This window comes from Carassius auratus, chromosome 45 (genome assembly GCF_003368295.1).
Source record: "Carassius auratus strain Wakin chromosome 45, ASM336829v1, whole genome shotgun sequence".
Lineage (NCBI taxonomy): Eukaryota > Metazoa > Chordata > Actinopteri > Cypriniformes > Cyprinidae > Carassius > Carassius auratus.
The window spans coordinates 10,634,055-10,646,470 of record NC_039287.1 but is presented as its reverse complement, the minus strand read 5'-3'; the positions used below and the strand labels follow the sequence as shown (position 1 = coordinate 10,646,470).

At 37.6% G+C, this 12,416-nt stretch overlaps 2 protein-coding genes across 4 annotated transcripts in view; one reads left to right on the top strand and one right to left on the bottom strand.

The window, feature by feature from the left end:
- Positions 1-12,416, bottom strand: part of LOC113063237 (serine/threonine-protein kinase MRCK beta-like) — a 492,601-nt gene that overhangs the window by 93,677 nt on the left and 386,508 nt on the right. The window lies entirely within an intron of this gene.
- On the top strand, positions 6,338-12,202 carry LOC113063243 (zinc finger protein 513-like). Of its 3 annotated transcripts, none has more exons than XM_026233495.1 (5): positions 6,338-6,540; positions 6,870-6,988; positions 8,450-8,584; positions 9,680-10,375; positions 10,446-12,202. In XM_026233495.1, exons 2-5 carry the CDS (start codon positions 6,949-6,951, stop codon positions 11,198-11,200), a joined length of 1,626 nt encoding a protein of 541 aa, XP_026089280.1. In that variant the 5' UTR covers positions 6,338-6,540; positions 6,870-6,948; the 3' UTR covers positions 11,201-12,202. The 3 variants fall into 3 exon arrangements, with proteins under 3 accessions (XP_026089280.1, XP_026089278.1, XP_026089279.1); XM_026233493.1 differs by having other exon boundaries at positions 10,440-12,202; XM_026233494.1 differs by lacking the exon at positions 6,338-6,540 and adding an exon at positions 6,566-6,651 and having other exon boundaries at positions 10,440-12,202.

Sequence of the window (12,416 nt, the reverse complement as noted above, 5' to 3'; positions counted from 1 at the left end):
ATTTTATACTAAAATACCATTAACGTTTTGTTGGAGTGTAAAATCTCATAATTTTACAGTAAAAAAAAAAAAAAAAAAAGTAAATTGTCCGAATTCCCAGTGTGACAGCACTCACATTTGATGTTTATCATTGACAACCGTTTTTTTCTTCTTAGTTTGTTCTTATCAGTTATGTAGATCTTATGTTGTTAAATTATATATATTATATATATAATATATATATATATATATATATATATATGACACTGTGCACTTTTTGCATACACCGTCTACATATTATATCTCTGTTTGTTTGGTGGTTCTAAGTACAAAAGGTACAAACAGATACTACTTCAGTAGGTTGGTATATTAACATTATATACACATACACTTTTATTATTTATACATTTACTGTATATACAGGTGTAAATTTAAATATGTAAAACCTAAAGTGATGATACCGTATTTTTATTATTATTTAATTTTATATTATTATTTTTTTTTACTGTGAAGTTCTGGCAAACACAGCTGCCTTATTCCCCATACATTTCACTCATTTGTGTTGTTGCTTGATAAAACTGTTTTATCAAATAATAAAATGACAGTCTAACCACTGTTTCTTGGCAACAGGACAAATAAGACACTCCCAGTAAAACAAATTGGATAAAATGGTTTGGGGAAGGGAAATGAACAGCATGGATATAATTTTTCCAGTCATTTAGAACACTGTAGTGCCCCAAAGGAAGTGGTCCATATGGCGGTCCAAAATTAAATTTATGTGGGTAGATTTATTTATTTTCAATTGTATCATATGTAAAAGAGCAGGTTGTGTATTTTGATAAACATTTCCTTTTGTGTTCCATGAAGAAAAAGTCACACAAGTTTGACAGATGATAACGGTTTAAAGTGAATGAATTTGCAACATAAGATTTTATGCAGTATACTTACAGGCTCAAATTGTGAAACTCACATATTAAATAAATTCATTGCATACAGACTGAAGTAGTTTAAGTCTTTGGTTCTTTTAATTGTGATGATCTTGGCTCACATTTAACAAAAGTCCACCAATTAACAATCTCAACAAAATAGAATACTTCATTCAATTTTTAGTGAATTGTTGACCTTCTGGAAAGTATGTTCATTTACTCTACATGTATTACTTGGTAGGGGCTCCTTTTGCTTTAATTACTGCCTCAGTTTGGCATGGCATGGCGATGATCAGTTTGTGGCACTGCTGAGGTAGTATGGAAACCCAGGTTTGTTTGACAGTGACCTTCAGTTCATCTGCATTTTTTGTTCTCTTGTTTCTCATTTTCCTCTTGACAATACCCCATAGATTCTCTCTGGGTTCAGGTCTGGTGAGTTTGCTGGCCAGTCAAGCACACCAACTATGACTGCCAAATTTTGTCAGGATCCTCAAAAAGTTGGGTCAGCAGAAGGAAGCATGAGGTGCTCCAAAATTTCTTGGTAAATGGGTGAAGTGACTTTGGTTTTCAAAAACCAACACAGCAGATGACATTGCACCCCCAAATTATCACAGACTGTGGGAAACTTAACACTGGACTTCAAGCAAACTTGTGCTATCGAGCTTCTCCCACCCTTCCTCCAGACTCTAGGACCTTGGTTTCCAAATGAAATACAAAACTTGCTCTCATCTGAAAAGAAGACTTTGGACCACTGGGCAACAATCCAGTTCTTCTTCTCCTTAGCCCAGGTAGATGCCTCTGACATTGTCTTTGGTTCAGCAAATTCCTTGACACATCTGTGTTGGTGGCTGTTGATGCCTTGATCCCAGCCTCAGTCCATTCCTTTGTTCACTCATATTCTTGAATCGATTTTGCTTTACAATCCTCATAAGGCTGTGGTTCCTTCGGTTGGTTGTGCATTCTTTCTCTTCCACACTTTTTCCTTTCACCTCAACTTTCTGTTAACATGCTTGCATACAGCACTCTGTGAACGACAAGGATTCTTTGGCAATGAATGTTTGTGGGCTTACCCTCCTTGTGAAGGGTGTCAATGATTGTCTTCTGGACAACTGTCAGATCAGCAGTCTTCCCCATGATTGTGTAGCCTAGGAACCAAACTGAGAGACCATTTTGAAGGCTTCGGAAACCCTTTGCCAGGTGTTTTGAGTTGATTAGCTGAATTGCATGTCACCATATTCTAATTTGTTGAGATCGTGAATTGGTGGGTTTTTGTTTAATGTGGAGCCAAAATCATCACAATAAAATAACTTAAACTACTTCAGTTTGTGTCCATTATTTATTTATTTAATACACGAGTCACAATTTGAGTTGAATTACTGAAATAAAATGAACTTTTCCATGACATTCTAATTTATGAAATGCACCTGTATTTATTTATTTAGGGAAGTTGCATCCAAAAAAATCCACTTGGGCTCAACAATCTGAGGAGTCATGATCAAATAAGCATAATGCTTTCGAAAGAAAGTAAGATGATAACTTGTCTACCAGGTGAAATAAAGCATTACACCTACTGCCTTACAGAATACAGAGATTAAAAAACATATGTACTGGTTATAGAATAAATGAATGATGTTGTCTTACTTGTTCCACTTGCTTATGCTCATTGGGCGTGAGAGTGATGGCCACGTCCTCCTTGTTCAAAGTCCCGCTGGCTTTTCAATCCTGGGTGTCAGATTTGGGCTTCGGCTGAAGAAGCTGAGAAAACTGAGGGACTGTGGACTGTTTGCTTGGGTCTCTTCATTATACAGAGCTGGACAGCCCAGCTAAAAACAGCATGAGAGGATCAGGCCCCTTTTGTTAGTGTGTCTTTGTTTGTTGCTTATGGTCTAACACTGAACATTGGCAAAGAAAACATTGTGAGGAAAAACGAAAATTGTCCCACAACAGAGTTCCCTGATCAAGGGTCATAGTTTTCTTCCCACAGTGAAAAGTTTTCTGTTCCTTCAGTTATCCAAACGCACCACAAATGTTCATCCCTGAAAAGAAAAACATGAACAGAATTAGGAAATGCTAAAGTAAGAAAACATCTCTAAGTGGACATCCATTTAAAGCATCCATTTAAACAAGTTAGTTATGCTCACCAAGGCTGTATTTATTTGCCATTTACAGTTATGCAGTGAAATATTATTACAATTAAAAATGACTCTTTTCTGTTTGAATATATTTTTCAAATGTAATTATCCCTCAATTTTCAGAATAATTACTCCAGTCTTCAGTGTCACATGATCCTTCAGAAATCATTCTAATATGCTGATTTGCTGCTCAAGAAACATTTATTATCAATGTAGAAAACAGTTGTGCTGCTCTATATTTTTGTTTATTTTTCTGCATTCTTTGATGCATACAAAGTTCAAAAATTTCAAAAAATAAATCTTGTGTAATGTCCTCACTTTTATACATTTAATGTTCCTTGCTAAAATAAAAGAATAAATTTTCTTTAAAATAAATAAATAAATAAATAAATAGAATCATCATGTCATTGACCCTGCAAACAATTTCCCAAAAAAAAAAAAAAAAAGTGACGTGACATTCAGCCAAGTATGGTGACCCATACTCAGAATTCGTGCTCTGCATTTAACCATCAGAAGTGCACACACAAAGAGCAGTGAACACACACACACACACTGTGAGCACACACCCGAAGCAGTGGGAAACCATCAGCCCTAAAAACTATTCCCATCTTGTTTCTCATTTCCAAAGCAGGTGTGACTAATTAATAAACTACAAAGACCCCGATTATCGCCTAAGTTTACTGTATACTACTGTATTCCACCAACACACAAAGACACCTGCATAGTGCATAACTGAGAGGGAGTTATTGTGTATATCTAATATATAAATATCAGATTAAAAACTTTCTAGATATTCAAATATTTTAATATTAAAAGTAGTAAAACTTGCACTGAAATAAAAAAAAACTTAAGCTAAATAAATTATTAAAAAAAACTAAAACTAATAAAACTGACAATAGCACAAAACAAAATTACTACCATTTGCTACTGTAACTTAAAATATAAAAATGTAAATCTTTCCAAATATTGTTTTATCTACAATCGTAAATAAATTATACTAAAATAACAATGCATTTAACAAGTTTTTCAGTTCTTCTGCTAGTTATATAAGAATGCTTCAAGAATACAAATTCTTCAATTTGCTAATGCTAATGCTGCAATAATAAAATTAACAATAGAAAGCATATAATCATGAGGATCAATTTTCGTTCAGGCTTTAGAAACACAGCGTTGCAAAGGGGAAACATTCTGACAAGGTCTCACATTTAATAAGAATAAATTTGACATTAAATGGTATTGCCTATTAAGCTACTTAGTACTTTAGGGTTACGTTCATTAAACATAAAATGGTCATGAGAGAAAATCAGTGACTTATTCTTTTTGTGGAAACAACTGCATTTCTTAAAGATTATCCATGCTAAAAACAATCTTGAGATACATTTATTTCTAAAGTTATACATATTAAATACCTGGGCCAAAAAAAAAAAAAAAAAAAAAAAAAAATTCAAGATTCTCAACAGAACAGAAACCAATAAAGATGAGAGACATTCGCTTAATTTCAATGTCATTCAACACACTGACAAGCAGGGTTTTAAAATGCACTGGACCAAGATTTAACCACAAAAGAAAGCATTATGCAATTATAATGGAGTTCAAAGCTTGTTTTTAATGCTTACATGATACATTAACTAACGACTTGTTAGAGTATCTGGCATGCATAAATACTTTTATTGTGCACATTGCAATGGGCGTCAATGATGAGATAGAGCTCAAATGTGTATTATAGCTTCTCTGGTCGTAGAGAAAAATCCTGTGGCTGAGATCTTTGGATTGCCTTCGGTGTGTTTTCTTTCTCTCAGGACTATTCCTGGACATGCACTCAGCAGTTTTCTTGTTTGACCACATTAAGCAAACTGGGCAACAATTTGGCAAACCAAAAATATCAAAGGCCGATGCAATGCAATCATAGCTGTGTTTATAATATATCAGTCTCTTTTGAAGATATCTCATTAATATCCTGACTAACAACTCAAGAAAACATCGTGGGTTCGTGGCAATGCCGTTTAGGGCGTTATATGAGGACACACCTCCACATTTGGGCCACGAGTGGTCCGTCATTTACATCAACTGTTACTTCAAGGATACAGGACGGACCTTTATATTACATGTATTTACGTACAGAATCTCACGCACTTCATACGACCTCTCGGTTGTGCTGAACTGTGTCTGTTTAGCGCCACTTTAAATCTAATGCACTAAAATAATTTGTCTAATTTCAGAATTTGTAATAATTAATCAGAAGGTCTGACCAGGGCATCACAGCACTGCAGGGAGTGGCAATGTTATTACGTATTGCCGTTCCCCCTGCCAAATAATATACTTTTATGCTTAAATGCAGCTTATAATACCCGAACGCATGAGGAGAAAAACATCCTCGGACTTAAAGATAATAATAATAATTGAATGTAATCGGTCTCTTACCTCCGCTCAGTGCGTTATCAGCTCAGCGCCATCGGTTGGCTCCTCCCACTGAGCGGATGAGGACCTCTTGTAAGGAAGCGCAAGCTCTCGAGGCTCCTCCCACTGCTGTAGAACGTCGCCTATTTGCGTGTCTTTGAGTGTTTTTCTGGACTCTGGTCCAAGATTCGCCACATGATGTTGGCGAGGAAATCCCCTTGAACCCCGAGGTTCCCTCCTTAAGCTCCTCTGCTGCTTGACAGGTTGTAATGGCCTTCAGGAGATTGTGTGAATAATATTAATGTAATATATATATATATATATATATCTCATATCTCATATCTCTCATATATATATATAGTGCAATTGTAGTAAAAGTATGTTATATCTGTGTAGTAATTTAGCAAAGTATTAATTTGCAAATAAATATAATTGTCATGTCATTCTGAGACTTGAGCACCAATAATAGCAAACTATTTAATATAATGGCTACTATATTTTTTTTACATAACATTACAATAGCCTATACGTATAATTAACATTATTATTTACTAATGATAATTTGGACGACGGCTGTGTAGTTCGTATTGTTCTAATCTTATAGTAAGAAAATATTACAAAATGTATAATATAATATAATATAATATAATATAATATAATATAATATAATATAATATAATATAATATAATATAATATAATATAATATTGTTGTCATAAGCGAGATTTATTCATAGTTATTGCGCCCACAAAAAACATGAATCAAATGCGGTACAAAATTAATTTAACCTCCCTAAATCTAAATGCAGATTTTCCTTTATTTTAGCTTTAATATCGAACAACAATCCATAAAAAGAGAAATGTATAAACAGAGCAGCAACGTCCCCGGAAATGCGTAGGCGAGGAAACGGATATACGCAACGTAGCGGAAGAAAATGTATACAATGGCAATTTGGAAATCAATTAAGTTATGAAAAAAGAGCATTAATTGCCTTTCTTTGTGGTCGATGTGTTGCGGAATGGCGGACTGTGAGCAGTAGCGCCCCGTCAGACGCCGCTGTTTGCCTCGACGGGAACCGGTATTTAACGTGTCAGCTAGAAAGAACAGGTATATTTATGACATCTGCTGAGCTTGACAACAGAGCTGGAGTGGAGTGTTTAGATCTGTGTGTTGCATATCGACTGAAGAAACACACAAGCTGGGCGCTCGTGCACTTCAGTACGTGTAGCCTACTAACGTACATGAACACAGACGTGCATTCTGTTGCACTGCGAGATTAATATATATCTTTTATTTACTGTAAATGACGCAAGGCTTATTTATCTTATGTGTCACTGTAAGATTAGCATGTTAGCTCCTAGACGCGCAATGCATTTGTTAAATGAGTTGTTCTGACGTGTATATCAGTAACGTGTGTTATTTCAATGCTTTTAAAGGATATGTACCTTTGGAGAATGAGTTGATTGGTTTCGAGGGAACCCAGAGGAGGTTGCAAATAAAAAGGCTGACTGGAAGATGCCAAGAAGAAAACAACAGAATCCACAACCAGTCAAGTGTAAGCTGCTTTCTCATTTAATCTTGGTATTCGTTCACTCCTCTCACATGTTTAGTATTTGTTGGTGTTTACTAATTCAGAGAAAAAGTATGGAAATTGGTCATGTGTCTTGTTTTTTATGTGCTCTTTTATTTATGTGCTCTTGGAACCTATTACACTTGGTTACGACTTGTTGGTTATATGATTATATTTAGTTTATATATTATATATAATATAATATGAGAAATCTATTTGTATTGACAGAAACATAACAATTGCACTGCACTGTGTTTTGACTTGATTTTGAATTGTGATTTCAGGTGTCAGACAAGCTGACTGGTAGATTCTTCTGATGATTTTATATGCTGTGTGTATCCACTGTCCTTTATTTAAAAAGTTGTAATGTGTCTAACAAAAGTAGGAGTTAATTATATGTTTGTGTCAGATTAGGAAGAAATGCTGAATTTTGCCTGTAATTCATATTAATATTAAGCAATTTTAAGATTTTCAGACGAATGTGGTAAATCACTGTTATGGTAACTGAATGAATACAAATACTTGCTGTAAACATAGCCTGCTTCAAAAGTATAGGTTGTGTTCTTGTTTCTTCTTTATTAAAAAGTTGTGATTTATTTTTTTTTGTTTCGCCCAGCAGATGGCAGTAAAATTACAGTAAAGCCAGAGCCTGTTACTGCCAAGTAAATGCTGCTAGATGGGCTGTTTCTTTAACTTATCCTTCCTCTTTTGTTTTATGAAATCACATTAAAACTGTCTTGAAAAAAAAAAAAACTATTTGCCTTTGTTTATTTTTACAGTTTTTTTTCAGACATGTATAAAGCTGTTTTTTTTTTTTCATCCAAGTAATGATAATTAAAACTCAAAGTTGTGGTGTAATTTCTACCGTGACTAGCAATTTTGCCATACAATAGTTGAAATGGATGAAATATGTGTGAAGAAGAAGAAATCAACACAAATTGGGTTATTTTATGTCAGCATAAATTATAAATTATTGTATTTCCAGTCCATTTTTAATTTTGTCATATTATGAAAAATATCGTGTGAATATATTAACAGGAACCATTAAGTTATTCATTTCATGTTTTTTTTTCCCTTCACAATACATAAATTGTGGCTTGGTGTAAATGACTTATAAAATAATTAGAATTGTTATTATTATTAAAAAAAATTCCAAAGGGCGCAATTCTATGATTGTTTTGTGTTTTTTGAGAGTTATATTTATTTTAATTAGTCATTAACCCAAGAGTTATTTCAAATGAATATAATCCCACAACATGGTGTGCAGTTTACTGTAAATCTTATATTTGTATAATCATGACTTAAAAGCTTACAGCCACTGTAGGGGTTTCACATGGGTTTAGTACACATTTTTACATCCTTTTTTATATGTATTTCATCTATATCTATAAAGATGTTTTCCAATGCCATTGCAGCTGTATTTGACTTTGGACTCTTTGCTTTCAGTGGATTCTGAAGATGGTTTAGGCACTGTACGTTCAGCAAGCCTTACCTTTGAGAGCGACTTCCTCCTGGGACAAGAACTCGAGTTTTCAGATCCTGACAATGACAACAAGATCATAGGCCTGGAAAAGTTCTCAGGTGAGTTACGTGAGTTTCTAAGCCTAACTTTGGTAGGGAATATTAAAAGGGTTTAGACTCTCATGGAAAAATCCAGAAATCTTGAGGAATTTTACATATTTCATTAAAATTTGTTTCTAAGTGAAAACAATTTCCATATTTTTACATAGGTCTTGTGACTATATATTTTTATAAAATGAGTTTTCGAAATAAATTAGGGTGCTCACTGAAACTTTTATGATTGCTACTGCTAAATCTTGATGATTTTATACATATGCTTTAGTTTGCTGTATTGTTGGCATTCGTGAGGGGCCATATGTGCTTAATATGGGACATTAAGTGTGAAGACTGACTTGTAACATAAGTGCTGTCAGCAAGCAGTGTGGTCTTCATTGTACAGTTGAAAGAAGTGAGCCTAACGTTCTGGAAAATTTCAATGGTTTTGGCCTTCTGACAGAACATACTATTTCAAAATGTCAAATCAGGAAAAAAATACAGTATGTTACAACTATTATATAAAGGTCATCAAGACAGTCATCACCATCAAGGACACATTATAATAAGGCATTTAGTTGTGATCATCAGCAGCAGGACCATTATAGTCATCATCATCATCATCATTATCATTAGGCTGGGTAATCACCCACCTGGGGTTTCCGAAATGGGCACTATAAACGCCCGTTCAGACTTCAGACTCACACATTTCTACACAGTGCATGTACATCAGCAGCTTGCAGAAGGAAAACTTCGTTTCATGGAAAGACAATGAGCAGAAACACTAGAATTTAGTTTTGTTGGAGTACCACCTTTTATTTGTTGCTATCAGAATTTACTTAACGTTTGTCAGCTGGCTTAGTGGGTAAGTATAAATGCCAAATATTTTTCAGCTGATGATATTTTGTGCTAAATTTGTAGTGTTTTTTGAAAATCATAGATGCACGCAATCTTGCTTCATCAGCTTCACATATTACAGATACTGAAAGAATGTCCTGTTATTAGCACTAAATTGTTGAAATTTCTGTTTTAATTGAATTCTTGCACACTAGCTCAGATTGCAGAAAATCTATCTATACAGCTGCATAATGTAATGCAGTGTCTTGCTGTGGTCCTGTACAGCTGACATCAGTTTGCCTGGCTTCCCCCTGGGAGACGAGGAGAGCTCTCCCTTCAGCCGCCTCAGTATGGAGAGTGACGCTGAAGACCTGCGTGCGACCGAAAGCGAGCGTGAAGAGAGGGTTTCTGAGTCTGCCTTTCCCTCTTACCTCTCTTGCAGAGGGTGTGGTCAGCTCCTGGAAGACCCCCTGGGACCAGGCGTGGACTTGGTGGGGCCCTTCTGCATGCGCTGTTGCAAAGGGAATGTGAATGGCGTTGCAGACAGGAAACTCTGCTCGGACTTAGGCTTACAAGCCGAGTCTAGAGGGGGAGGGAATGAGGGCGCTGCTGCGGAGGATGGTTCCCTGAAGCTCCACTCATGCACGCTCTGTGGTTTCACGTCACGCTACACCAATCATGTTAAGAGGCATATGAAGACGCACAATGGCGAAAAGCCATACGGGTGTCCGCTGTGCTCCTACGCATCAGCACAACTAGTGAACCTGCAAAGGCACTTGCGCATACACACCGGGGAAAAGCCCTATAAGTGCAACAACTGCACGTTTGCATGCAGTTCCTTAGGGAACCTGAAGAGGCACCAGCGCATGCATGCAGCTGTAAGCCCGGGTCAGAGTGCCCCTCAGCCAGTAAGTGGCAATGGTTTAAACCACACTACCCTGAGTCAGCAGGAAAAGGAAGCAGCTCCTGCCCCCACCGAAGGTAAGTAAGCTTCTGCTTTGTGTCCTGAAAGAATACTGAAAGGAGAGTTTTACAAAGAGTTCAGTTGCAGGTGCTGTGCAGTCTGCCTCGCGAGCCCATGCGGGAAGGGATGGGAACTACTTGCACACACTTGATGGCCTGAGGCTTCCACAGCAGTCGTCGGCAGGGGTGTTGCAGTCAGGACAGGCTGCTCCCCTGCCCCCCATGTTCTTCCCCTTCACTTGTCGGCTGTGCGGCATGGCCCTGGATGACGAGGATGGATCCTCGGCCCAGATATGTGCTAAGTGCACCCTGGAAATGTTAACTAAGGACACACCCGGATGCCCCGCTGAACGAGGGGACAAAGTCTACACCTGTGCTGCCTGCCCTTTCATCACCCACTACCCGAACCACCTGGCCCGCCACATGAAGACCCACAGTGGAGAGAAGCCATACAAGTGCCCGCAGTGCGACTACGCCTCTGCCCACTTCGACAACCTCAAGCGGCACCATCGAGTACACACCGGCGAGAAGCCCTACAAGTGCCACTTGTGTGACTATGCCTGCGGCAACCTGGCTAATCTCAAGAGGCACCAGCGGGTGCATTCAGGCGCCAAACCCTTTCAGTGTGCAATCTGCAATTACAGCTGCAACCAGAGTATGAACCTAAAGCGGCATATGTTGCGCCACACAGGCGAGAAGCCCCATAAGTGCCAAGAGTGTGGCTACACCACTGGCCACTGGGACAACTACAAACGACATCAGAAGAAGCACAGCCTGACTACAGATGGCTGGGTTAAAGTGCAGATGCCTGGAAACGAGGAAGTGGACGAGGAAGAGGTGTAGCCTCTTATACGGACGACCGTCTTGCAAATGAGATTTTACTGTTACAGCATACGTTTTGTCGGTTGTTCCTTCTTTTTTCTTTGTGCCCAGAGTCATTATTTAAGACATTTCTTGGAATTATCCACAAGCTGCTACATGAAGTCATGCACAAATTAAAAGACAGTAATCTGAATGTCCTAATGCACGGTTTGTCCACTTCTGCTCCTGGAGGTCCAACCTTCTCGCAGACTCTAAATAAACACACCTGAAACGGCTAATCAAGGTCTTTAGGATTACTTGAAACTTCCTGCCAGGTTTGTGAGCGATGGTTGGCACTAAACTCTGCAGGAAGTTGGTCCTCCTGGAGCAGGTTGGGACACTCCTGATTAATGCCTTTGAACAAGGCAGTTTGTATTACCTAAAGCTCTCTAAGAGTATTCTGAGCCTGACTGTGGTTCATTTATCAGTGCCAAACAGACACTACTGCCATAGGAAGTGCTTCTTTAAGCCTGGAGTTACATTGCATGCACTTTGACCTTTTTTTTGAGGTTTTATGTGATTGTTCATTTGTCTGTCAGAGATCTTCTCGAGCCTCCTGATGAAAATGTCTTCACAAATGAGCATTATGTTGTGATCTCTGATCGTCTTGTTTTTGCTCTCAATAATTTTGGGGGGTTGTGTTGCCTTTTAATGTGTGTATCATCTTGACTGTGAAAAACGCTATTTGTCCGAGTTTACATGAAGCAGAATGGTGCATAGTGGGTATTCGTGTCATGCTGAACATAGAGCTTTTATTTTTGTACGTGTTTTTATTATTTATCTCCGAGGGATGTTTGGCATGTACTTGCCACCCATGGCATTGTTAGCTAATAATGAAAGACGACAGAAACCATAAACCCTAATATGCAGTTAAACCTTCAGGTTGCCAAAAACTCTTGTAGGTGTGTGACGCTTGAGTGTTTTCTTGTTATTATGCAGTGGTTTCATTAATGCCTTAAATATTCTCAAATAAAAGAGTTTGTGTTGAAACTTCCTGGTCTAGATTTGTGTCATCTTTCAGTCACAACACTGCTCAGAAGCAAGTTACTAAAAAACCAGCAGGATATGATTAAGCTGCTGTGGCAGGCAGTGTGTAATCCTCACACTTCCATAATGAAAGCTGTAATCCTTCCTGCTCTCTGCTGTGAACAGCTCCGGAAAACATGCTAATGAAGACAGAGCCCCGTCTGTGCTTCAC

Excerpts from the sequence above, each read along its gene's own strand:
- LOC113063243 (XM_026233493.1), top strand. The coding sequence starts at position 6,949 with ATGCCAAGAAGAAAACAACAGAATCCACAACCAGTCAAGT. Across the intron at positions 6,989-8,449 it reads GAATCCACAACCAGTCAAGT|TGGATTCTGAAGATGGTTTA; the intron begins GTAAGCTGCTTT and ends CTTTGCTTTCAG. Across the intron at positions 8,585-9,679 it reads AGGCCTGGAAAAGTTCTCAG|CTGACATCAGTTTGCCTGGC; the intron begins GTGAGTTACGTG and ends GGTCCTGTACAG.